The 25,126-nt window shown below is 37.7% G+C and overlaps 1 protein-coding gene across 5 annotated transcripts in view; it reads left to right on the top strand.

Moving 5' to 3' along the window:
• LOC107703416 (EMAP like 5) overlaps nucleotides 1-25,126 on the top strand; it is a 112,244-nt gene that overhangs the window by 78,568 nt on the left and 8,550 nt on the right. For 3 of the 5 annotated variants that reach the window (XM_016506054.1, XM_016506037.1, XM_016506060.1), the window contains 17 exons: nucleotides 1,999-2,140; nucleotides 6,256-6,408; nucleotides 6,645-6,776; nucleotides 11,534-11,622; nucleotides 12,491-12,667; nucleotides 13,560-13,761; nucleotides 13,921-14,047; nucleotides 17,699-17,713; nucleotides 20,266-20,274; nucleotides 20,562-20,640; nucleotides 20,921-21,050; nucleotides 21,244-21,342; nucleotides 21,842-21,862; nucleotides 22,065-22,238; nucleotides 22,327-22,535; nucleotides 24,406-24,563; nucleotides 24,684-24,798. In XM_016506054.1, the coding sequence (XP_016361540.1) occupies nucleotides 1,999-2,140; nucleotides 6,256-6,408; nucleotides 6,645-6,776; nucleotides 11,534-11,622; nucleotides 12,491-12,667; nucleotides 13,560-13,761; nucleotides 13,921-14,047; nucleotides 17,699-17,713; nucleotides 20,266-20,274; nucleotides 20,562-20,640; nucleotides 20,921-21,050; nucleotides 21,244-21,342; nucleotides 21,842-21,862; nucleotides 22,065-22,238; nucleotides 22,327-22,535; nucleotides 24,406-24,563; nucleotides 24,684-24,798 (2,031 nt within the window). Of the gene's footprint in view, nucleotides 1-1,998; nucleotides 2,141-6,255; nucleotides 6,409-6,644; nucleotides 6,777-11,533; nucleotides 11,623-12,490; nucleotides 12,668-13,559; nucleotides 13,762-13,920; nucleotides 14,048-17,698; nucleotides 17,714-20,265; nucleotides 20,275-20,561; nucleotides 20,641-20,920; nucleotides 21,051-21,243; nucleotides 21,343-21,841; nucleotides 21,863-22,064; nucleotides 22,239-22,326; nucleotides 22,536-24,405; nucleotides 24,564-24,683; nucleotides 24,799-25,126 lie in introns of those variants that run through there. The other 2 variants (XM_016506045.1, XM_016506065.1) reach the window with 2 other exon arrangements.

Below are 25,126 nucleotides of genomic sequence, written 5' to 3'. Positions count from 1 at the left end.
CTGAAAAGTGAGGTGTGCTGTGATTGGCCAGCTATCCAGTGCGTTGTGATTGGCTGAATACCTCAAGCGTGTGACGGAAATGTTACGCCCCTCACCATACTGTGATGCCATGTCCCGGCCGAGACAAAAACATGAAAACCCATTATAAACGAGGCATTTGTTGCATCCAGTGGGGACATAATTACGGATTATAATGACTTATACTGTCTTTTTACGCGTTGCGTTGCATAAACATAAAACCATGTCTGCATTTGTGATCAGAGAAATGACAAACAACAAGTGCTACTCTACACTGCTCAAAACTCGCATTTGAATCATCAGTGGCAAATTCTTTAAATATAAAAACGTCAGAACAGCCGGTATTGTAGTCTACTCTACCAGGATCAGTAAACAGTCCTCCATAAAATGTGCTGGACATATCTGAATATTTGGGTTGAACTGTTCTGGAACAGTGTTGTAAATACAAATTAACCACTGATTTCTAGTCGTGGCAAAGGAAAAATTGAAATCGCATCATATGACTCTTTTAAAAACGTTGGTCATACTTTTTAAGAGAATTTATTTACATTTTAAATACAATTAAATTAATATCGCCCTTTCACTTACATTGTTAGAATGTTTTATTTAAAATTTAGATTACAGCAAGTATTGTAATAATTGTAATATTTGCATACTGTGATAGGTGTTCTGCCTGTTTGTATACAAAATTGTGCAAAATACATCTAATTAACCACATGTATTGCATATACCCGTCTCCTACTACCTGTACTTGATTTTTTAAAAACTCTTTTCTCCATTTTGTTGTAAACAGTGGTATTTTCTTCTAAAAATACAAATCTACCATTTAAAAACTCTTTTTCCATATAGCAGCACCTGTAAATGACCCTGATAATTGAATGAAACCCCCCCCCTCCATCACTGAACCACTTTGTGGTGTTGTGTTCTGCACAAGTGTTCAGAGACAAACAAAATGGTCCGAGGTTGTTGTTATGTAATAAATAGTAAATCGCAGTAACTGCAGACTGGACAAAAATAGTAATTTTCCAATGTTTCTATACTCTAGACTGCTATGGTTTAGTTTTCAGCTGTACAACGAATAGCTGGTTTTTGGGCACTGATTAAATTCGTGTCTTTTTGGCTTGTGTTTTAGAGTTAGGCACAGTAATTGATTACAGGTTGGTGCTTGTAATTGAAGTCATTAGTTACCTACTAAATGTTATATATCAGTTGGTGCAAACCCTCCATTGCTTTTTGTGAGCTTGTTATTTTGTCAAGCGATTATTAGGATGTAGAAATGAACAAAAACAAAAACAACAACAAAACTACATTAAGCAAGTAAATGCACTTAGTCATATATAGATTTTTATAGGTCCTACTTAAAATTTGAGTAGAGTAAAATTTGAGCTCGATTGAATTCTCATTTATTGCACTCTGAAATGCTTTTGCTGAAAACCTTTTATGGATCCTTTGGGTGCATCAGTTTATGGAGAATAAACTGAGGGGATATTCTCTAAAAATTAATTGTGCATGCTGACAGTATTATTTATTTGCATGTGGATTATTTTAGCATCTGATTCACTTAAAAAAAAAAAACAAAAAAAAAAAATCAGATATAGCCGCAAAGAATTTGAGGAGGATATGGCAGACTTCCATGATTTGACATACTGGGACTGTACAGCATCACTCCACCACTGTGTTCCAGACTCCTGAATCAGCTCTCTAACATCATGTGTCTGGATATATGCCCAGTTATAATGGTCTTCTCCATTATTTTTTATAAATTACTGCCACCATGCTCACTAGAAAAATGTAGATGTACTCTTTTAAATAAAATTTCTCAGGCGCTAAAAGCGTGATGTTATTTGCTCACTTTACAGTCTGTCATGAGCATAATAAATTAGATGTGTTTGTGCTGAAATGACAGTTATGTTAATGTGTTAGCAGCATATATTAAATCGTGTGTGTGTGTGTGTGTGTGTGTGTGTGGACTGTATTTAGGGTCATATGGAGGGCGAGGTCTGGGGTCTTGCCACTCACCCGCATCTGCCACTGTGTGCCACTGTGAGTGACGATAAAACCCTGCGCATATGGGATGTGTCCCCCAGCCACTGCATGCTCGCCGTGCGCAAACTCAAGAAAGGTAAGCAGATGTTTACTCATTACTCAGATTCAAATCTGCAGCTTTTTCCATGTGTACATAGGCCTTAATAAAATATTGCGTCACACTCATAGACTGTATAAAAACATGGACGTAGTATCAGTGACGTCACCCGTAGGTTTCCGAAGAGCGTTTTTGAAGCCTAAAGTAGGCAGAGCCGGCCGTCGCTTTCTTGGTAGCGCGTCACCGCGCGTCACTTCCGGATAATCGAAAATGGGCAAAGAGGCGGGAGCTGGTTGCTGAAGACACGCCCACCTAGCTCGACGGTGGTGACAGCAGCAGCAATCCACCTGTCACTCAAGTGGCCACGCCCTTAATTATGCAGAACTTTAAGGCTTAATATAATTTAAACGGATGAGTTATAAAAAAAATTCACCCCCCTCACAATTGTCATGAAGGGCAAAATTAGCTATATAGACCAAAACCACTTTTTGTACCAGGCTGTAAACATGTTTTTTTCTGCTGTAAAGTTAGGCATTTTATCATGGGGAGTCTATGGGACTGACTCCCTTTTGGAGCCAACCTCTAGCGGCCAGTCGATGAATTGCAGTTTTAGTCACTTCCGTGTTGGTTTCACGACAGAGACCAGAAGGTTGCCGCTTGATTACACTTTATTTTAATGTTTCCTTGTTGCAGTGTAATTACCCAAGTACTGAACAATATTATTAACAGCGTGTACTTGCTATAGGTTTAGGATTAGGAATTTTGAGTTACACTTTATTTTAAGATGTGCTTGGTGCAGTGTAATTATATATATAAGTACTGAGTAGTATCAATTAACTACATGTGCTTACTGTATGGTTAGGGTTAGGATTTGGGTTTGGCATAATTGTTATTATAATAGTAAGTACATGTACCGTGTAGCAAGGACACCTTAAAATAAAGTGTTACTGAATTTTGTGTAGTGTTAGTTACTTGTAATTATGCATAATTTACTGTTATTACTATAGTAGTGCAACAAGGACACATTAAAATTAATGTGATTACTAAATATTGTAATATGAGTAAAAGTAAAGCTTAGGGATGCTCATATTGACTGTTTAACCACTAACCGAATGTAAGAACTTTGACCGACTAATACTATCATTTAAACCGTTTGAAAGGTATTTTTAACGTTTTTTTTTTAGGTTTGGATAAATGTTATCAGAGAGTGTATCCGTGAGTGAATGTATTCAAATTCTGAATGGATTATAGCATAGAAAGCACGCAAAGAGTGCTCCCCTTATAATCACTAAAAAGCTGTCACTCTTCTTAATTCATCGCAATCTCACAAGTTCCAATTTAATATTCTAATCTTATCAGTTAATGGTTAAAGTTCGTATAACAAGCAGTAGGTGTCGGAAAATTAACCTAGCATCCTTAGTAAGGCTCAATAATCTCTTGAAATAATATACCAGGGATGAGTTGGAACAACAGACTAGATCAGGGTCATATATCAAATATTCACAATACTGCCAACATAAAGTTAAGCTACTGTACAGTGTGATTATTGCAATGAATGCGCTTTTTATTTGATCATCAGTTTTCCTAAAGAGTGTGTCATTGGACTAGATTCACAGTCCTTCCTTGCCTTGAAAATATGAGAGTGCTAAGATGTTTTTTTTTTTAAACTTCAGTAGAAAGGAAATAGTGGTAATGTACCCTATATGTACCCCTATAAAGAAGTACAATATAGCATACTTTTGAAAAGAGTGCTTGTTACAGAAATAATCTACTTGGGTGTGAACTGAATGTTATGGTTTCGGACACTTATCTACAATTAAATGATAATGTATTATAGTTTAAAGCACACTTAAGTAGCCTTTATTTCATTAATATTATATTATGTCCAAGTACAGTTCTATAAAATTATGCTTTTAAGATTTGAAGTAGACAACAAATGCCCATTTATTACAATTAAGCACACTTCCTCTTCACAATGATTGGAATAGTAAGTTAAATAATTTTTTTTGTGAATCAATTTAAACCCTGTTTTACATCAGTTCATAACTATAAAAAAATACAGTCATCATTTACTCACCCTCATGTCTTTCCAAACCTGTATGACTCAGAACTTGGACTATGGAACATAAAAGAATATATTTTGAGAAATGCATATTTTCACAGTTTTCCCCCATACAATAGATAACCAATGATAACCAAAAGTGTTTTTTTCCCCGCCTAATGCCTTCTTTTGTGTTCTGCAGAAGAAAACATGTCATACAAAGTCATGTGATCTATCCCATTCTGGTATCCCTTGAAAACCAACTAGTCGACTAGTCATTCAGACAGCCCCCAAAATATGTTTCACACATCCTTATAATATTACATCTAAAAACCCTTACAGCAATTAAACCACACTAAGGGTAACTACTATGAGGTAACAAGGAGAAGTAACTATATGACAACTATAGTTCTTCACTAGCTTGTTTTTCAGTGACATAAATTCAAAGCACACATGCATTACTGTCTACAAAACGCCCCTCTGTCTGATTATAAATAGCTCCTTATCTATGTACTCTTTTTGTAATTTGTATTCCAAGCTTAGCCTACACAATGCTTGACCTCGTTATGCTTCAGAAACTCAATTTGCGCTGAAAAATATACCTTAAGTGAAGAACACTCAGCATGCAAATTAGCCCTAAGAGCGTATTGATTGCCTGAGGGCAGAATCTCTAAAGGGGTGGGTTGCAGTACATTTTTGTAGAGGAACGACTGCTGCTCATACAAAGGATTCTCAGTAGACCAGCGATTCAATCAAATAATGCTTGATAGACCAAATCCTTAATATGAGCTATCGACTCTTCATCAACCCTAATTAAATTATATTATGATTATTATCCTAAGAGTACACTGGGTCTTTGTATATTTACTTGGGTAATGAACAATGATAACTTACTTGACAATGATTAAAGGATTGTGTAATGGGTTCAAGAGCTTTCATCCAAAAATTGAAATTCTATCACTTACTCATCCTCATGTTGATCCAGACCTGTGTGATTTTTCATAAGTTTCATAAAAGTACACCATTCGACTTGTTTATTCAACTTTTTGTGAAGAACAGATATTTACTGAAATGCTTCTCCTCCAGTGTAGTTCACATTTCTCATTTGCATTTCTGCATATTCAAACATGCCACATTGCAATCATACAGGTTTGGAATAACATCAGGGTAAGTAAATAATGTCAGAATTTAAATTTTTTTGGGTGACTTATCTCTTTAATTTCATATTATGGCCAATATTACTTTTATGTTATGGTTGATTAAAATACTATACTATTTGTTCAAAATAAATGAAAATGAAAACACTAACAAAATTCATATGAATGCTATGCTACACAATTCTACACATGACTTTAGGCATTACAACATTCTAATGTACAGTAGGTACATTAGTAGATTTTTACATTTTCTAAAGATTACATTTAATAGTGTTATTAAATTATTGAATTGCCTTTAAAGACTAACATTAAAGGGATAGTTCACCCAAAAATGAAAATTTGATGTTTATCTGCTTACCCCCAGGGCATCCAAGATGTAGGTGACTTTGTTTCTTCAGTAGAACACAAACGGAGATTTTTAACTCCAGCCGTTGCAGCCTGTCAGTCATATAATGGAAGTGAATGAGAATCACGGCTTTGAGAGTAAAAAAACATACACAAACAAAACCAAATTAAACCCTGCTGCTCGTGACGATACATTGATGTGTAAAGACACGAAACGATCGGTCTGTGCAAGAAACTGAATAGTATTTATATATTTTTTTACCTCTGATTCACTGCAATGTCTGAACTGTCCTGAGCGCGTTCTCAACAGCCGACGCGTCTTCTCCTTCTTGCTTTACGGCAGATCGCAGACTTATAAGTGCATTACCGCCACCTATCTCTCAAATGGACCATTGACACTCCCAATTGAGATTGTAGATAGAGTGTCAATGGTCCATTTGAGAGAATAAATAATGGGTGATATTTAAACTAACCCTTTACTTACTACCTGTACATTTTTCTACATTCATATGTAGCTCTAAAGAGAATCAGTCTGTTCAGTTGTCATGATAGATTTTTAACAACAGAGTGCTTGACGTGACATGGCGTTTAACAGTTCTAACTTTGTGCAGGTGGGCGATGTTGCTGCTTCTCTCCAGATGGGAAAGCTCTAGCTGTGGGTCTCAACGATGGCAGCTTCCTCATCGTCAACGCCGACACTCTAGAAGACCTGGTGTCATTTCATCACCGCAAAGACATCATATCAGACATCCGCTTCTCTCCTGGTTAGTTAACACACTAATATCAGTTCAATGGAAATACCTAGAGTACTGAGAACATGAATATAGCATCAGAATTCTTTCATCTGATCTATTCGGTATGATAGTATGAACTATTTCTGTACCTTCACATATGCTAATGTAATTAACAAATACTTGCAGGAATATATTAACATATTAATAAGAATGTGATGGCTGGGTCGTGGTAAGACTCAAAACTGAAAAACTGATCTTTATTACAGTAACAGGCAAGTATTTGGCTGTGGCATCAGGTGACAGCTTAGTGGATATTTACAACGTGATGAGCAGCAAGAGGGTTGGTGTGTGCAAAGGCTCCATGAACTACATCACCCATCTGGACTGGGACAAGAGAGGTGAGACAGATACAAGACACAAACGCTGTGTTTCAGAGAGCAAATTAGTCAAGGGACGTTCACACTGGCAGCATTTTATAGCAACAAAGCGACCAGAAGTCATTCATCTTCAGTGAGAGTTGGGGATTTCAGGCAACATGAGTGATAGTGACAGGGATGCAATGTGTCTGATGCAAGTTGAGGCGGGTTTAACTTCATGCATTTATGCATTGTGGAGACTAGTTGAAGTGAAGACATCTCTTGTGAGTTCTTGTGATCCGGGTCTTTCTAATTAGGGGAGAGCGGGGTAAGTTGAGCCACATGGAGTTAAACCATGCCATTGATTTTGTTGAAGTAAAACTGAACATTTTCACCTCACTGGCCATCCATCCAGTGTGTTTCCCTGCCTATGGCTCAAGATGCTGGTTTAGGCTCCAGCTCCCTGCAACGCTAATAAGGACAAAGAGCTTTGGATAATGGATTGGATGGATGGATGACTTCTTAAAACGTCTTAAAACGTATTATTATTTAAAGATACAATGCACAATTTTGAAGGCATTTTTAAATCATTAAAAAATTTCATAACAAAAAGAAAGTTCAAATTGAATAATAATAATAATTAAAAAAAACTGCAATTGACCTTACAGAACTTGGCTAATACTCAACATCCCACTTTCACCCAACATCCCAAATTTCATAAAAACTTAAATGGGCAATTTTCATGAACAAGGCCTATTTAAAATGTAAAAATTTTCAGAACAAAATCAAGTTCAAAACAGAGAACAAAATCAAAAATGCTTGATCTAAAATTAATGAAGTATAATGTAGAATTACAGTAAAATAATAATTTATAATCATAAAAAGGGATGAGCCACTGGCTCAACTTGCCCCAGGACTCTCGGCTCAAATTACCCCACTCCTACCATTTTAACAAACTTGTATCATCCTCCAGTTTAGAGCTAATATCATGCTAACAATAAAGCCTCATATTATAACTTAATAAAGCACGAACACGTGTGATATTTTTTCAGATTTGTCTGTAATTGTTCAGACACAAGAAGCATGAGACCTTGAACATAAAAAAAACAACTAAGTTGTTTTAAGTTTAAGTTTTTTGAACTTAAATGTAGTTACCAGTTATTCCATGGGCCTTCATCACAGGGTGAGTAAAATGGATAACTCTTAACATATTTGTGGTCACATCACCAATTTTGTTTAATGTTGCCTAGAAACAAGGGGTGGCTCAACTCTCCCCCTACTGTGGTTTTGTGTAGGCAAGATTGAAGACGTATCAGAAAATTAGGATTCTATAAGTTGCCTTGAACCACACCAACCCCTTTTAGGATGCTTTACGACGTTTCATTCAAAGTGGTATTTTATAAGTGATTATAAAATAAAATAAAATATCAGAAAATAAATTAAATAATATTAAAGCTTAATTGGAAATGACACAGTCAAATATTCTGCTTACGAATGATATTTAGCTTGATTTTCTTTCATTTTTCTCACATATTACATGCCATATTTCATCTCAAGCTCTTCACTAACACTGTTGTTGCCTTGGTAAAGTACACTGACTTAGAAAAATCTTTATTAAGTGCACAGTTGTTTGGTGTGGTGGAAATTACACCACACCTGAGGGACAGTTGTAATTTCTGAAAAACTGATATAAGAAATTTTTACAAAATAAATATTGAATATATTGTAAACAATAATATTTAATAGATATACTTAATGTTTTTGTGGTGAAATTTCATTGTTTAGAGTGCGAGTCTGATTGAAAGTCTAGGTTTAGGTCAAGGGAAATAAAATTTTGTATAAAAGTCCGTTTTAATGCAACAATTAGAAGAACTAAAATAATCAATTACTTCAGAGATAAAATGAATGGGAACTTTTTTTCTTCACCTGCCTTACTGTTGTGCTCTAAAGCTTTTGCTTCTTATGCAGCCCAACAGTATCCTTAAGGCCCAGGTTTACTTCATTTTCCTCGTTCCGCTTCGTCTCGCACACAAAGTATACTCAGCCGCGGATGAGAGCGGATTGATGAGTTCGAGACGTGCAGTAACACCTAGTGTACTCTTTCTATCTCAGCATTCAGCTCGCACCTGTTGTAAGTGCACTGTCCATGCAGACAGAAAAATGTATGTACAGACATCCACGGACACTGCTGATGACAAAAATTACGTCACGTGGACAGTGCGTGGACTGTCGCAGAACACAGATGGCTGAAGTATACTTCAGGGCTTTAGAACAACTAATGCCTTGTCCAAATACCCACACTTGCGGTCTTTGCACTTGACCACTTGACTACTTCTATGACGTATTTCCTGTATTTGGTCCAAGTGTTCAAGTGGGCAAGAAGACCACAAGTGTGTGTACAACTTTTCATTACCTGATGGGACACACTTATAGTGTTGTAAAAATGCAAGTGTTTACAGAGCTTTATTTTTATTTTCAATACTTTGCATTTTAAAATCAACTTCTAAATGTCTGTTCAGTAGTCCCTATAACAGATTACACAATTTCATTTCGTGGTGCTTCTAGTGATAAAAAACAGTTGCAAATGTTGTACACAATAATTATCACCACTACTCATTTGCACCAATAAAACGTGCAACTCTTTGTTTTACTACCAAATTATATGTAATATCTAATTATTATATTAATATTTAACTTGCATTGGAAAGGTTTCCGTGACCTCTCGCGAGATCTCGGCAAAAAGTCTCACGATTTATTTCCAGAACATGATGCATGATGGGATACACTAAGCCTCGAATACCGCTCCGGAGTGGTATTCAAGATAGTGTGCATTAAGGGCACTGTGCTTTGGTGTTTTTAAGAACTGGGACAGTCTTGCGCACTTACTTCCTGTCGCGCGCACGCACTCTCAAGTGGTCATGACCGCAAGTGTGGATATTTGGACAAGGGGTAAGTACAACAACCAAAAATACAGCCACTTGGTTACCTGTGTGACGGATCGGCTGCCTCCCCCCTAATTATCATCATAACCCCGTCCCTCAATCGCCGCTCTTCACCAGGCTCCCGACAGGAGTGGGTATGTGAGGTGAGGTGTGTGGCGGCATGTGATGAGGCACACCTGAAGTGAATGAAGCCTCGTCACCGCCGCTGTTAAATGGCGAGCGCGCCTCTCCTCGAGAGACCGGTCTCTTCCCCCTGTGCATGCACACTGGTGTCCTCATGGGTCCAGGAGGGGAGCGTAGAGGGACTCCCACGCCGCCAGAGACACGGAAGACCACAAGTGTGTGTACAACTTTTCATTACCTGATGGGACACACTTATAGTGTTGTAAAAATGCAAGTGTTTACAGAGCTTTATTTTTATTTTCAATACTTTGCATTTTAAAATCAACTTCTAAATGTCTGTTCAGTAGTCCCTATAACAGATTACACAATTTCATTTCGTGGTGCTTCTAGTGATAAAAAACAGTTGCAAATGTTGTACACAATAATTATCACCACTACTCATTTGCACCAATAAAACGTGCAACTCTTTGTTTTACTACCAAATTATATGTAATATCTAATTATTAATAATATTTAACATACATTGGAAAGGTTTCCGTGACCTCTCACGAGATCTCAGCAAAAAGTCTCACGATTTATTTCCACAACATGATGCATGATGGGATACACTAAACCTCGAATACCGCTCTGGATAGCGGTATTCAAGATAGTGTGGATTTAGTGTGTGTTAAGGGCACTGCGCTTTGGTGTTTTTAAGAACTGGGACAGTCTTGCGCACTTACTTCCTGTCGCGCGCACGCACTCTCAAGTGGTCATGACCGCAAGTGTGGATATTTGGACAAGGGGTAAGTACAACAACCAAAAATACAGCCACTTGGTTACCTGTGTGACGGATCGGCTGCCTCCCCCCTAATTATCATCATAACCCCGTCCCTCAATCGCCGCTCTTCACCAGGCTCCCGACAGGAGTGGGTATGTGAGGTGAGGTGTGTGGCGGCATGTGATGAGGCACACCTGAAGTGAATGAAGCCTCGTCACCGCCGCTGTTAAATGGCGAGCGCGCCTCTCCTCGAGAGACCGGTCTCTTCCCCCTGTGCATGCACACTGGTGTCCTCATGGGTCCAGGAGGGGAGCGTAGAGGGACTCCCACGCCGCCAGAGACACGAGCTGCCGGACCCGTGGTCCGGAATGGAGATACATCCGTGACGCTGCCGACAGGTCAGGATGCCGGGCCAATAATCCCCTCAAGCGCGTGGCTCAGGGGAGATGAGCCGCCGTGAAGAAGCCGCCGCTCCTCGCGCCCCGGACCACAGAGAGGAGCACGTGTGGCCACTGGACTCCGCCCATTACCCCTCCTTTCCGAACACTGCCCTTCCTTCACAATTCCCCGGCACAACGAGGAGACCAGATCCCCTGTTAATTTTGGACACTCCTTCCCCTTTGGACACTTTATTCCCCGTTTTGGACATTTTATGTTTATTTTCTGTTAAATAAAAGCCTCTCCGAGGCCTGACGCCACACCCACTGTGTCTGTCGTTTGCTCCTCCCGCCACACCTGTCAGAATGAACACTCCTTCAGGAGCGAAACTGCTTCCCAACTAATAGTGCCTGTGGCAATTCAGATCCAATGCTCACGTTTATATGAACAAACATGTAGATTCATATGGTTACTCTACATATTATCACAAACTGCAGGTTGTCCATACTGTATCTTGGCAGAATTCACATTTGAAGAGATCTTCTGAGCTTAACTCTGTTACATCTCAGCATCTCTCCTCTGTTTTCTTGTATTAGGGAAGCTTTTGCAGGTCAACACATCGGCAAAGGAGCAGCTATTTTTTGAGGCCCCTCGTGGAAAGAAGCAAACAATTCCTGCTACAGAGGTATGGATCCTGAACATCTCACCGTGTGTCACCCTGGGAGGGGGAAGGGCACTCTTAAGGGCAAGAACATGGCCCACTTTTCATTAGCTTGTCTCTAAATTTGGAGGCAGGGAATTAGGCCGTACTTAAGGCCACCGGTACGCTGGGACAGACAGTGAATGCTTAACTGTTTGAATCGTTCCCTGTCCCCTATATAGTGCACTACGTGCCATTCACTGTACAGAAAATACTAATTCTGTGGACAAGTTACCAATTTCAGCCGCGGCTTCAGCTTCTATTTTATAGTGTAAGTTAGGGGGCGGGCGCTTCGGATTCTAGAGAGCATTTGATTGGACAGAAGGTTTGATGAGAAGCTGAAGTACGATGTGACGTCAAAAAAAAAATCATTGAGCCGTTTTGGTGGAAGTGACGAACTGCAAGCTTTGAATGCTTATATCTTCTAAATGCAAATTTTGTCACTGTTTTGGAGCACACTGCCTTATAGATAGACTAAAGACTAACATATTGATACTAACACCCAAAAAACTTTAATTTTGATTTCATGGGGACTTTAATAACTTAAGATTTAGTAAGAGCTGGAAGCCCTTCAGTGTTTCTGATCTCCTGCCTTTAGCTAAGTGTGCAGCTTCTGTAGAAGGCCTTTTGGCCACAGCCCCTGTTGGATTGAGTTGGATTTTAATATCGAAATAAATGCTGCCAATTAATTTTCATTAAAGTGTTGCTTAATTCCAGTTATTCTTCACAACATACAGCTTTAGAACAAACTCTTTATATTGTTCTTATTAGCGGAACACTTGGTGTTGGTATTAATTAAATTAGTCTGCCTTTTGATGTAAATGTCTTTTCGTGCTGTCTTTTCCTTCCTCAGGTGGACAAGATCGACTGGAGCACATGGACGTGTGTGCTTGGAAGTTCCTGTGAGGGAATCTGGCCTGCGGTCAGTGAAGTTACTGAAGTTACTTCCGCATGTCTTAGCAATGACAGGAAGTTGCTAGCTACTGGGGATGACCTTGGATATGTCAAGCTCTTCAAATATCCAGTCAAGGTTAAGAAAGTGTTATTTAATCATTAATTATTACGTTCACCCATACTACGGGATAGTTGACCCAAAAATGTAAATTTGTCATCATTTACTCAGCCTCAAGTTGTTCCAAAAAGTATGAATTTCTTTTTTTAAGCTGTGAAAAACAAAAGAAGATATTTAGATATATATTTTTATGTATGTATGTATGTATGTATTTATTTATTTATTTATTTATTTTCATTTTGGATCAAGATTCATTCGATTTTTAGATATATACACTGAACAAAAATGATAATTTGAGCTTTATTTTTGATACTTTGAAAAATTATACTTTTGATAATTTGGAAAAATATTTGTCAGACAAATATATTAGTTATATATTAGTTTTTCTCAAATTATATTCAAGGTGTGGGTCAAACCTCACATTTTGATTTAATATTAGTAAAAGTAGAATTTTCACTTAGTACAAAAATAAAAACATTTTGTTACTCAATGTTTAATTTAGTTTGCTTTCTATTAATAAATGTTTATCCTCATGTCTTTTTCATGTTGGAAGTTATTTACTAAAAACACCAGAAAATGAATAAAACCCACAATATTTTCTGCAGTCAGTAAAGCTTGACAGTATGTGTTCTGCACATCCACACTGTTTTTTTTTTTTTAAAGATTTATTTTTGACCAGCTGAGTATGGAAAACAGACAAGTAGGAGAATTTTTATTTATTTTTTTATGGGGAGAGTTAGTTGCTTTTAGACAATCTGAACAAAACAGGTTTAAATCAGAAACCATGAAAAAATGTACTTTATATAATTGACATATGTTTAGCCTTTTTTGGGTGTAGGTGGCTCTCATTTTAGATATTTTAAATGATCATTTACCTTCATACATGTTAACATTTTCATGATCTCAATAGGGGAAATATGCAAAGTTTAAGCGGTACATGGCCCACAGTACCCATGTGACTAATGTGCGCTGGTCGCATGACGACTCTTTGCTGGCGTCGGTCGGTGGCTTTGACACCTGTCTGATGATCTGGAGCCATGAGACCGAGGGCCGCCGAGAGGCCAGACAGTGTGACAGCGAGGAGTCAGACATCGAGAGCGAAGATGATGGAGGTGAAAAAGATCATTCATAAAGAACAGTTATTACTGTCATCCACTGTCATCTAGATTTAAAGAGGGTAGCCATCCATCATATGATAAAATGTTCATTTAAATGCTGTATGTCATGATATAAAAGTGAGGTGTAAAAAAAAAATCTCTCCATTCGTGTAGGGTATGACAGTGATGTAACTCGGGAGAATGAGATCATCTATGTGATCAAGGCCTTATCCACAAACGTGCGACCCATGACGGGGGTCAAACCCCACTTACAACTGAAGGAGCCGTCGGTAGATGAAAGGTAAGTTAGGAATCACACCCAATGTGGCATCAGTGTTTATATCAACACTGAACAGTTCTGCAGTATAATGTGACTATAGGTACACACTCTAAAAAATGCTGGGTTAAATACAACCCAGTGCTGGGTAAAATAGGGACAAACCCAGCAATTGGGTTGTTTTGACCCAGCGGTTGGGTTAAATGTTTAACCCAACCTTCTGGGTAGTAACCCAACCGCTGGGTCAAAACAACCCAATTGCTGGGTTTGTCGCTATTTTACCCAGCACTGGGTTGTATTTAACCCAGCATTTTTTAGAGTGCAGAATTATGGAAAAACTGCGGATGCGACACAGATTGCTTCTTTTTTTTCATTACTTAATCTTTATTTGGCATCTTAAGGAATCTAACAGGGTTTAAATAAGTATTTATAGATATATTTAATATATTTTAGGGATGCAGTATATGTATTTAAACCATATTCGTTATCGGCTGATGTTAGTGATTTAAATGTATTGGTATTGGTCAGTATTGGATATTTATGCATGGTATTTTCCCCATTTTTACATTTATTCACAAAATATTTAATAACATGAATAATTTAATAACACTAATACATTTAATTTAATAATCATAAGCTAATGTTGAAAGGAAAATCTATCTTTCATACTTTCAGTTACTAGTTTGTAATAACATTTCAATTTTACTTTTGTTTTGTTATTTTTTTCAAATTTTATTTATAGTATCTTTTTTTATTTTTATGTATTATATATTTATTTATTTTCTATATTTTTTACTAGTACAAACTAGTACATACTTTTAATATTGGACATTTATCCATTATGTAAAATAATTGTCTGCCTGTCAGAAATGGCTAGATTTTTTATGTCAGTGCATCCCTAATAGAGTTGTTTTAAATACTAGCAAATATACTGAATACTCTTAGTTTTCCACTTTATTGCTTCTCTGAACTCTTGTATTTTAAATTCACCATCACTTTACCACTAATATGCCATTTTGAATAAGCTCATGTTGGTGGCACACTCTAAAGCCAAACTATTTACTGTCTTCTGTTTCTGTTGGAATACCAAACTGTCTTTCCAAACTGTAATATCAAACCGTCTTTCACAGGAATGTTCCTGATTAAATACAAGTTTATCTTATCTTACCTTTTTTACTATAGAAAATAATTTCGATTTGCTTTTCGAATATTGCATTTACAATAAAGCACTTACAATGGAGGTCTATGGGTGAAGGCATTTCCCTGTGATTGGAATACATTCTGTTTCAAAGGTATGGCCAGAAGGTTCATACATTTTGGGCCAGATTTACTAACAGCTTGCGCCAGTGCAAACCCTCTTTTGGCGTTAAAAAAAGACTGTCAGGATTTACTAAAGACACGCAGTGAGAAATTTGTTATGAAAAGGTGTGGACACAGTCATTTTTGCGGCTGAACTTATTGCTTATGCATTTGTAGGAGTGTCCCTTTCAGACACAAAATTTATGAGAGGAGAGTATTTAAATGAATCACGCAACATGATTTACTAAGGTTTGCTGTAGTCAATTTACTGGTATTTGCGCGATTATTTACCACCCAAAAGAAAGGATGTCTTAACTCATTTTGTGCTTGACATGGCTGCGATTGTTGCTGAAAACAGAGAGCGCCTGTAAAAATCTAATTTCTGTGCTGCTGTTCCCCTCCTGATCTGCAGTGGGCGCTCTCCTCAAGCCTCTAGGTCAGAGATGGGCAAACTCGGCCCTGGAGGGTTACTGTCATGCAGAGTTTCGCTCCAACCCTAATTAAACACACCTGAAGCTAATCAAGGTCTTCGGGATTACTAGAAGGCTACGGGCAGGTGAGTTTGATCAGGGTTGGAGCAAAACTCTGCAGGGCAGTGGCCCTCCAGGACCGAGTTTGCCCATCTCTGCTCTAGGTCATGCTCCAGATGGCACTTTAACCCCAAGCTCGGTGCTCTCCACTCCTGCAGTTGGCACTATGGGCACAAGCGTAGTGACAAACTTCCGCTGTCCCCAGAAGTCGGGATATCAGTTTCCGGTTTACTTTGGCATCGCCCAAAATGGCAGTATTTACTAGATGTCTCCATGATCTGCCTAAAATAAACATCAGCGATGTCAATAGTATCGTTGATGCCTGGTCCCCTGCTTATTTTAGGCAGATCTTGGAGACATCTAGGCTTCTGGTGACAGCGGAAGATCATCACTACGCTTGTGTGCAGAGCCCATTGTATCTATTCCCTCTCGGTAATCTCCTCATTAGCCCTGATTCCTTTCACCTGTTTCTTGCCCTTTATAAATCTGCTTGTTCCCTGCCATTGTGTTCAGTCTTGAGCCTTTGTACTCCAGTCACCAGATCTCAAGTTAAGTTTGTGCCTTATTGTACCTTTTTGACCCTTGTGTCTATTTATACTTCTCTGTTTTGTGGAAGCTCTGCTATTTGTACTTTGTAACCTTGGTTTCTCAAGTAAAGATTATTTAATTTTTTGGAAGACTTGAGTCTCCTGGCTCGTTACTCTTCTGCTCTTGCGTTCCATTGTCTGGGAGTTAGTTCAGTGGAGAACACACCACTCTTAGAACAGCATTGACCCAGGTTTGAGTCCCGCCTAAGGTGACCTCATTACAGTGCGTGGCAGAAGGGAGAGAATTTTTTCCACTCATATTAATTTATTGGGAATGCCAGAGGAAGACATTATCCGAACATATCCTTATGCTAATTTGCTTCGCTCTTGATAGATTGCATCGGCCATTATGGAAATGAGATAATGCTTCTGCATTCTTTCATTTGCACATTGTCAGTAGATCACCTGCAGAACTTTCCACTCCCATCGGTGCTTTTATGGATTTGCGCTCTCGCTCTAATTTGCCGTTTAGTAAATCTGATCCTAAATAGGCTAACATGAGAACAGTGACCTTGCTTACCAAAAGTTTATTCACTTTGAACAGGGGTAGGCAAGTTCGGTCCTAGAGAGCCGCAGAGTTCCTGCGGCTCTCTAGCAGGGAACTTGCCTACCCCTGACTTAGAACAGTAGTGTCACTGACTGCAGGGACTATGGCAGGGCAGGGGGCAATAAGTCTGAAAAAAATATTTAAATTTAGTTATATTAACAATCTTAATTAAAATGCTAAAGAAACCCTACAAATAAAAATGTACAACATTAAACTGACATCATATTTTTGTGTTTATTTACTTTTTTTTTTTTATTACAACAGAAGTACCAGCAGTGCATATCAGCTTAGATAGGAGGGCCGTTAAATATTTTCTTGGACAAAGAAAGGTCTTAAAGTCAAAAATGTTAAGAACTACTCATATAGACTGTTTGAGAGTTTAAATAACACACAGTTTTGTACTGAATTGTATGAAAATACATGCGTCACATAAAACAACTGATTATCTTGCCCATAGATTTCCAATGTAAATGCATATGCAATTTTAGTTTTTTCAAACTCAAAATTGAGCTTAAATTGTATTGAAAAGGTTTATTAACAATTTTACCACAATAGTTAGTTGAACAATAGTTAAAAACATTGAAAACAATGAGTGTGAATTCATGGAACACTTCGGCTTTGAGTGACATGCTACCCTCATGTCTGTCTTTTCCAATTTTCCTCACTCCTCTGTCTGTCTCTGCACTCCACTCCTCTCTCTCACCATGTGAAGGCAGGGCGTAGTCAGGTAAGAAGATCAATGAAAGTGTCATTTATTCAGAAAAGTTTCATGTGCTGCCTCCTCGTCTGCTCTTTGGATGTTTGCTATACCGCACAGAAACAACCATCATATACATAAAACCGCCTGTCGCTAAGGTTTGCTTTTTTTTTAAGCTCAAGGTGCTTTAAGAGCAGGTAATTTCAGTCTTAAATTACAGGTGCATCTCAATAAATTAGAATGTCGTGGAAAAGTTCATTTATTTCAGTAATTCAACTCAAATTGTGAAACTCGTGTATTAAATATGAAGTCCAGTGTTAAGTTTCCACAGTCTGTGATGATTTGGGGTGCAATGTCATCTGCTGGTGTTGGTCCATTGTGTTGAATGACGTTTTGAAAACCAACGTCACTGCACCTGTTTACAAAGAAACTTTGCTGTGTGCGCTGAATTTATTTAATACAGGAGTTTCACAATTTGAGTTGAATTACTGAAATAAATGAACTTTTCCACGACATTCTAATTTATTGAGATGCACCTGTAGAGTAGATGGCACAGGATTATGTTAAGTGCTTTGCTGGCAGATATTTTGTCATTGCTTTGAAGTGACTTTATTACTGCTCTCTACTGCTAATTATTTAAAGAGTAATGCTGCTTCTTTGGCTGCTGGGAACTTCGCTCATGCTTTGCTCCCTGCATTCCCTCTGAAGATGATTCAAGGATTAGTTCACCCAAAAATAGAAATTCTGCCATCTTTCACCCGCATTCTCTTTCAAACCTTACTTTCTTCCAGTGAACACAAGAAGAAATTTAAGTAATGTATTTGGTCACTTAGGTTCCAGTGTCCCCATGACCCTACATAGGACAGGTAGTTTGGAAAATGGATTGATGTCTGGATGGATTCACTCTTTTTCATGCAATGACAATAAATGTGGACTGAAGCGTTCAACCTTAAAAAAAATCATGCACTAAATTACAAAGCTTCTAGGCCAAACTATTATTTATTCACTCTTGTTGTTAAAGGGGCAGTCCGATTCGTGTTTATTGAAATAACCTGATTTACTGGTTTACATGCAAATCAATAACCTGACAATGTAAGTAAGTATGTTTACATTAAAAAAATAAAAACTGGTTATTCCCCAGTGGAATAACCATGTATTCTACTCATGGTATTCCATTTGTTATGGGAGTTGTGATATTAAATAAACCATTAAAAACCCCAGAAAATTCCAAAATGTTAGCCTTTCACTCGCTAACATTTTGGCTGGATGGGCTTAAATCTGGTGTAAAGGATGCTTTTCAGCCACATATTAAACATGCACACTTCAATAAGCCGACAGAACGCAGGTTAAGTTGTTTACATGGAGGGCAAAATCAGGGTAATGGGCAAAAATCTAGCTGTGTCGATTGGTTTATGTTTAAGCAATGTATGACCTTATACCGATAAAGGTAAAAGGTTTAACGCGTTTCCATGACCACACACATTGTCAGATTATTATGCATCATCGGTTGTGCATGGAAACTCTGGTTTAAAATGTACTTTTAAAGTAAAGCTTTTAATATAACTATTACAAAGTGTACTTTTAAAAGTGTACTTAAGTGTATTAAGAAACATGAAAGCGTGCTTTAAGTACACTTAATTGGCCTATTATTTAATTAATATGATTTTATCTGCAATTACAGTTTTTAAAAAATATACTTGTAAGTAGTGCTGTCAAATCGATTAACCCTTTATGATAGACCTATAGAAAAAAATATTTGAATCTTTTTCTTTTCTAAGAATGGCTTAACTTGAAGTGCTGTAAAAAAAATGTTGGAACAAAATATTATTTTAAGGTACTTTATCTACACTATGTGTATATATATATATATATATATATATATATATATATATATAATATACACAGTACACACACTTATATTATGTAAATACAAACTTTTATTTTGGATGCGATTAATCGCGATTCATCAGTTTTACAGCACTACTTGTAAGATTTGAAGCACACTACAAAGTTAAAAACACTTTTTCACAAGGGGTTACTTCTCTCAGGAACTCACGTGAACGTGTCATGGAGAGTTAGATGAATAGCAACTTAATCGTACAGATTTAGAAGACACGGAATATAGCAGACAAATTATATGGACCACTTTTATGACATTTTTTATGGTTGATTTTGGAGCTTGGCAGCCTAAGTCCTTTGCTTTCATTATATTGAAGAGAGTGGCCAAGACATTCTTCAGAGCTTCACCTTTTGTGTTATAAGGAAGAAAGAAAGTCATATGGGCTTGGAATGACATGGCAGTGAGTAAGAACTTTGGGTGAACTATTTCTTTAAGAGTAAAGAAAATGAATTGACTGAGCTAGTTTTAAACAGAACTGGTCACTTGCTTCACCAGCTCTATGGGCCATTTTGTGTTTTGACACATGCTGTCAAGTGAACATGGACAACATTTATATATTTTTATTGTATTTTGTTGTGTAGTGTCCCTGTGTTGTGCTGCTTTGTTTTCTGGAGCACTCGAGGGAACTGCTCAACTGACACACTTCTAATGTTTTCTCTCTCTGTTAATGCTGCTTTTAAAGGGGCTCAAGGTAAGACTAGACCGATCACACCTCATTGTACCTGATACGATTTTTTTTTTTTTTATATATATATATAAACTTTTTACAAAGGTTTCACTCAAACATTCTCACAAACTTTCACATATAGAACTGACTCAGTATATTTTGTATTTGCTTACATGTTACATTGAAAACCTGAAGTGAAAGTGAAACAGAATCATCCCAGATGTCTGGTGTCCTTTTCACCTGCTCACTGTCTGACCTTATTACTGCTGTAAGACTGATTAAGTGACTGTGTTTTTTGTCTTTGGGCGCAGACCCCCAGTGAGCAGGGCACCACCAATGCCAGAGAAACTGCAGACCAACAACGTGGGCAAGAAAAAGAGACCCATTGAGGTGAGTGATGGGCAGATCAGAATACGAATATATGTTTTTATTTTTTAAAGCTATGTGTAATCAAAACAAACATGCATCATGCATTCTTTCCTTTCATTTTCTGCCCTGTCTTGTCCTTATTCCTCCCTGTATCCTATCCTGTCCTTATTGGTTAGATGATCTTTCTAGCCTCTCTTGATTGAACTGCAGCACAGTTTCTCTGTTCATGTCCATGAACCAGATACTCTCTGCTGTTGTCATGGATATGACCTCAGACACCCCTCTTTGACTCTCTCTGCAGGACCTGGTGCTCGAACTGGTGTTTGGTTACCGAGGCAACGACTGCCGTAACAATGTGCATTACCTTAATGAGGGGGCGGACATCATTTACCACACTGCCTCAGTAGGGGTCGTCTTAAACTTAACAACAGGTGGGGAGAAAACCCATAGGTGCCTGCCATATGTAATGCATGTTTAATACATTTTAATGTGCCTGAGTGGGCGAAAGCAGCAAGAGCGGATTAGATATGGATTTTATTCATCGAGTTCTTATAGGCATGAAGACATGACAAAAAAATATTTTGTGGAGCATCATTGTTTTTTTTTCTGTTTGTTTGCCTTCAGCCTGTCAGAGTTTCTATTTGGAACACAGTGATGATATTCTGTGCCTGACTATTAATCAGCACCCAAAGTTCCCCAACATAGTGGCAACTGGCCAAGTAGGTATGTTTGTGAAAACATTCACCCCTTTCTTCTCACTTTGACTGCCCAGGTATTAACTTTGTCCCAGATGTTTCTCCTAAAATTCAACAAATGAGACAGTGACATACAGTTAGAGTTATAAAATTAACATGGATAGCATAACTTAGAGACGTTGGTCTTTTAAGAATTTGATGAGGAAAAATGGTCACAATGAAATAGAGTTCGATTTTTGATCGCAGAGTCTGATTCTGTATTTTGGCAAATCTGGATGTCTAAAACTGAAAAGAAACATATGAGATTTCTTAAATTCTTCCCCCCCCAATGGTTGCACCTGTGCTTTGCTGTGATTTATTGCCATTTGCACATGTTGCTTGACACATTTGTTCTTAATTTAATTTTTTTTTTTTAATTAGTTTGACAGTTTGACGCTACAACATACATTTATGCACCAGTGGTTTTTAAATTATATAATTTAAATTATTGTTCATACCATGTTTAACTGCTGTTTTTGTTCACTTAGGTGATGCTGGTGATATGTCAGGTAAGAGACAGTGTCCTTTTTTTTTTTTTTTTTTTTTTTTTAAACTGAGTTGCCATGAAACATTGTCTCGCACTGACACTTGATTATTGAATCACTGTCAAACTTAAGAATTGAATTGAAAAGGCTTTAGAATACAGATATATCACTTTACAAATCTAAGCAACAGTGGACAAATGAAGCATTTTTATTTTTGTATTTTCAGCCACATCTCCTTCTATCCATGTGTGGGAAGCCATGAATAAACAGACCCTCTCTGTGCTGCGCTGCCATCATTCTAGGGGCGTTTGCTCTGTAAGCTTCAGTGCCACTGGCAAACTGCTGCTTTCTGTGGGTCTGGACCCCCAGCACAGCCTCACCATCTGGAAGTGGCAGGAAGGTACAGGTCAACACACACAGCATTCACTCTGCACTCTGCCTGCTCTCTGCTTTTATATCAGGTTTGGGATCTGAAATTCTTTTCAAAGGTGCCAAAGTAGCATGTCGGACCGGTCACACCCAGAGGATCTTTGTGGCAGAGTTCCGGCCTGATTCGGACACTCAGTTTGTGTCAGTGGGGATAAAACACGTGCGGTTCTGGACGCTGGCCGGCAGGGCCCTGCTCAGTAAGAAAGGAGTGCTCAGCTCCATTGAGGAAGCCCGTATGCAAACCATGCTCTCAGTGGCATTTGGAGCTGTAAGTATTCTTCCATTTCTATATGATGTTCAGCTCGCCTTGTAATTGTTGTTAGAGAGGGAGAGGTTAAGGCATAGTTCACCCAAAAATCAAAAATCCCATGGTGTTCCAAACCAATGCAAAAAGAGATTTTGCAGAATGTCGAAGTTGCTCTTTTCCGTAAAATTAAAGCAAACTGGAATGGACGCTGTCAAACTTTAAAATAAGCTCTATATACAGGGTTGGTAAGATTTTTTAATGTTTTTGAAACACTCTCATTTGCTCACCAATTGTTTGATTAAAAATACAGTAAAACAGTAATATTGTGAAATATGGCAGTTTTTAAATGTGATGGCAAAGATTTTTAGCAGCTATTACTCCACACGAATCTAATTTGCTGATGTTAAAAGCTTTTGTGCTTCTTAATATTTTTCTAGAAACTAATTTTTTTTTGTGTTCTTTGATACATAGAAAGTTCAAAAGAAGAGCATTTATTTGAAATATATAAAAAAATTAAAAATATAATGAAAAAATGTGTGTATGTATGTATATATAATTATAATATGTATAATTTTTTTTATGTTTTACTTTTAACATTTAATGTATCCTTGCTGAATAATAATAAAAGTATTAATTTAATTAAAAAAAATGTATGATCCCAAACTTTTGAACGTTGTGTATGCCATATTTTAATGTACACGAAAAACGAATGAAATTTGAGAGTTGCAAAATAACCATTTCTGTTTCACAAGGCAAAATTTGTATTTTGAACTATCCCTTTAAAGGCACAATATGTAAGATTTTCGTAATAAAATATCCAAAAACCACTTGCACATTGTTATATATGTCATGCAGTTGTGCACTTACGTTATCCCAAAAGTTCCCAAGGATTTGTAAATCCAGAGAAATTCCCATTTGAATGGCTCGTCCCGGTTCGTTGTCGCCTATCAATTACGTAATATCCGCGCTATCAGTTTTGCTTGTAGAAACTATGGCAACACACGTAGACAAAAATGCTGCTGCAGTTAAACTAAATCCATTACGGCAGTCGCGAATAAAATGAAAATGAAATGAAAACTGTTGATTGCAGCATTACATTTAGATCTGCCCAATGTTGCACCATGAATCTTTTTCCGCGTTTTTACAGTGTTGCGTGTTATAACCAATCACACACGAGTCTGTTGAGTTTATGAACGCAGCGGCCAATCAGAGGCGTTTAGATGAATCATCGCTGAAACACCGGAGTTTTGTTCAGTTCGCGCACTCGCTGAGTGTATTCTCTCATCATAAACAACAAAGTGCAGATGTATGTACTGTATGATGTAAGTAGGAGATTCATTCATCAAACAGTGTATACACAGCTTTACTGATTTTTTTTGAGAGTGCTTAAACTCGCGCTAGACTGAAGTCAGGCATACTGTTCTTTGACAATGTTAAATGTTCTCTATATAATTTATTCGCTGTTTGAATAAATTTGGAAGGTACAGGTAATAAAAAAAATTATTCATTGATGAAAACGACGTCTCCCATCATTTCACTCTCCTTCATAGCATCAAGCTTCGCCTTTGTTATTGTTTTGAAAATGCGACCTCTAACGGCGAAAATGTACATATTGTGCCTTTAAATGACTGTGTGAATGTGTGTGAGTATATTTATGTATACATGCAAGCATACTTGTACATCTGTGCATTTGTTTGTGCACTTGTGTGTCAGAGCTTAAATGGTATTACATCAAGAATTAATTCAAAACGTTGTTTATGATTTTAACAAAAAATTACATTTCGGTTTTTTAAAGATTCGCTGAAAGGATGTAAAATGCTGTGCTTTGCCATGTTTGTGCTGTTTTTCTCTTAGAGGTCACTAGATTAGTGCAGGTTTGTTTTCTTTTCAGAATAACTTGACATTTACAGGTACCATTAGTGGAGATGTGTGTGTGTGGAAGGAACACGTTCTAGTGAGAATCGTGGCTAAGGCTCACACTGGACCTGTGTTCACCATGTACACCACATTACGTGATGGGCTCATTGTGACGGGGGGCAAAGAACGACCGTAAGTGGCTTGAGCTTTCCAAATATCTGTCACTGAAATATTTTGTTCTCTGAATCTGCATGAATGTTCTCAAAAGGTGCTGTAGTAAATGAGAGGATTTGTGTGGGCTGCCCTCTGCAGGTCTAAGGAGGGTGGTGCGCTCAAACTGTGGGATCAGGAGTTGAAGCGATGCAGAGCCTTCAGACTGGAGACGGGCCAGATCATAGACTGTGTGCGCTCCGTCTGCAGGGGCAAGGTACAGCACTGCCACAGAATCAGTACATTAAAGAGGATGGGAAATACTGGACCTCTGGGAGGACATTAAGAAGTTTAGCATATGTTATTTTTCTGAAATGAATGAATATACTGTACCTCAGTAGAAACGTGGGCCCCGTTATTTATTTATTATTTACAAATGTTTGGCCCCATGTGTTTTTAAAAGATTTAGTCCCATGTGTTATGCCTTGTGTGGGTTGATGGTGTTCTGTTTTGTCCCCAACAGGCTTTTTAAATATTTTTTGATGATAATGATTGTTTTTATTATTTCTCTCTCTCTCTCTCTCTCTCTCTCCGTCTCTCACACA

This window comes from Sinocyclocheilus anshuiensis, unplaced genomic scaffold, assembly GCF_001515605.1.
Source record: "Sinocyclocheilus anshuiensis isolate Anshui unplaced genomic scaffold, SAMN03320099.WGS_v1.1 scaffold2045, whole genome shotgun sequence".
Lineage (NCBI taxonomy): Eukaryota > Metazoa > Chordata > Actinopteri > Cypriniformes > Cyprinidae > Sinocyclocheilus > Sinocyclocheilus anshuiensis.
The sequence above is the reverse complement of the archived record's forward strand: the minus strand, read 5'-3'. Positions and strand labels throughout refer to the sequence as shown.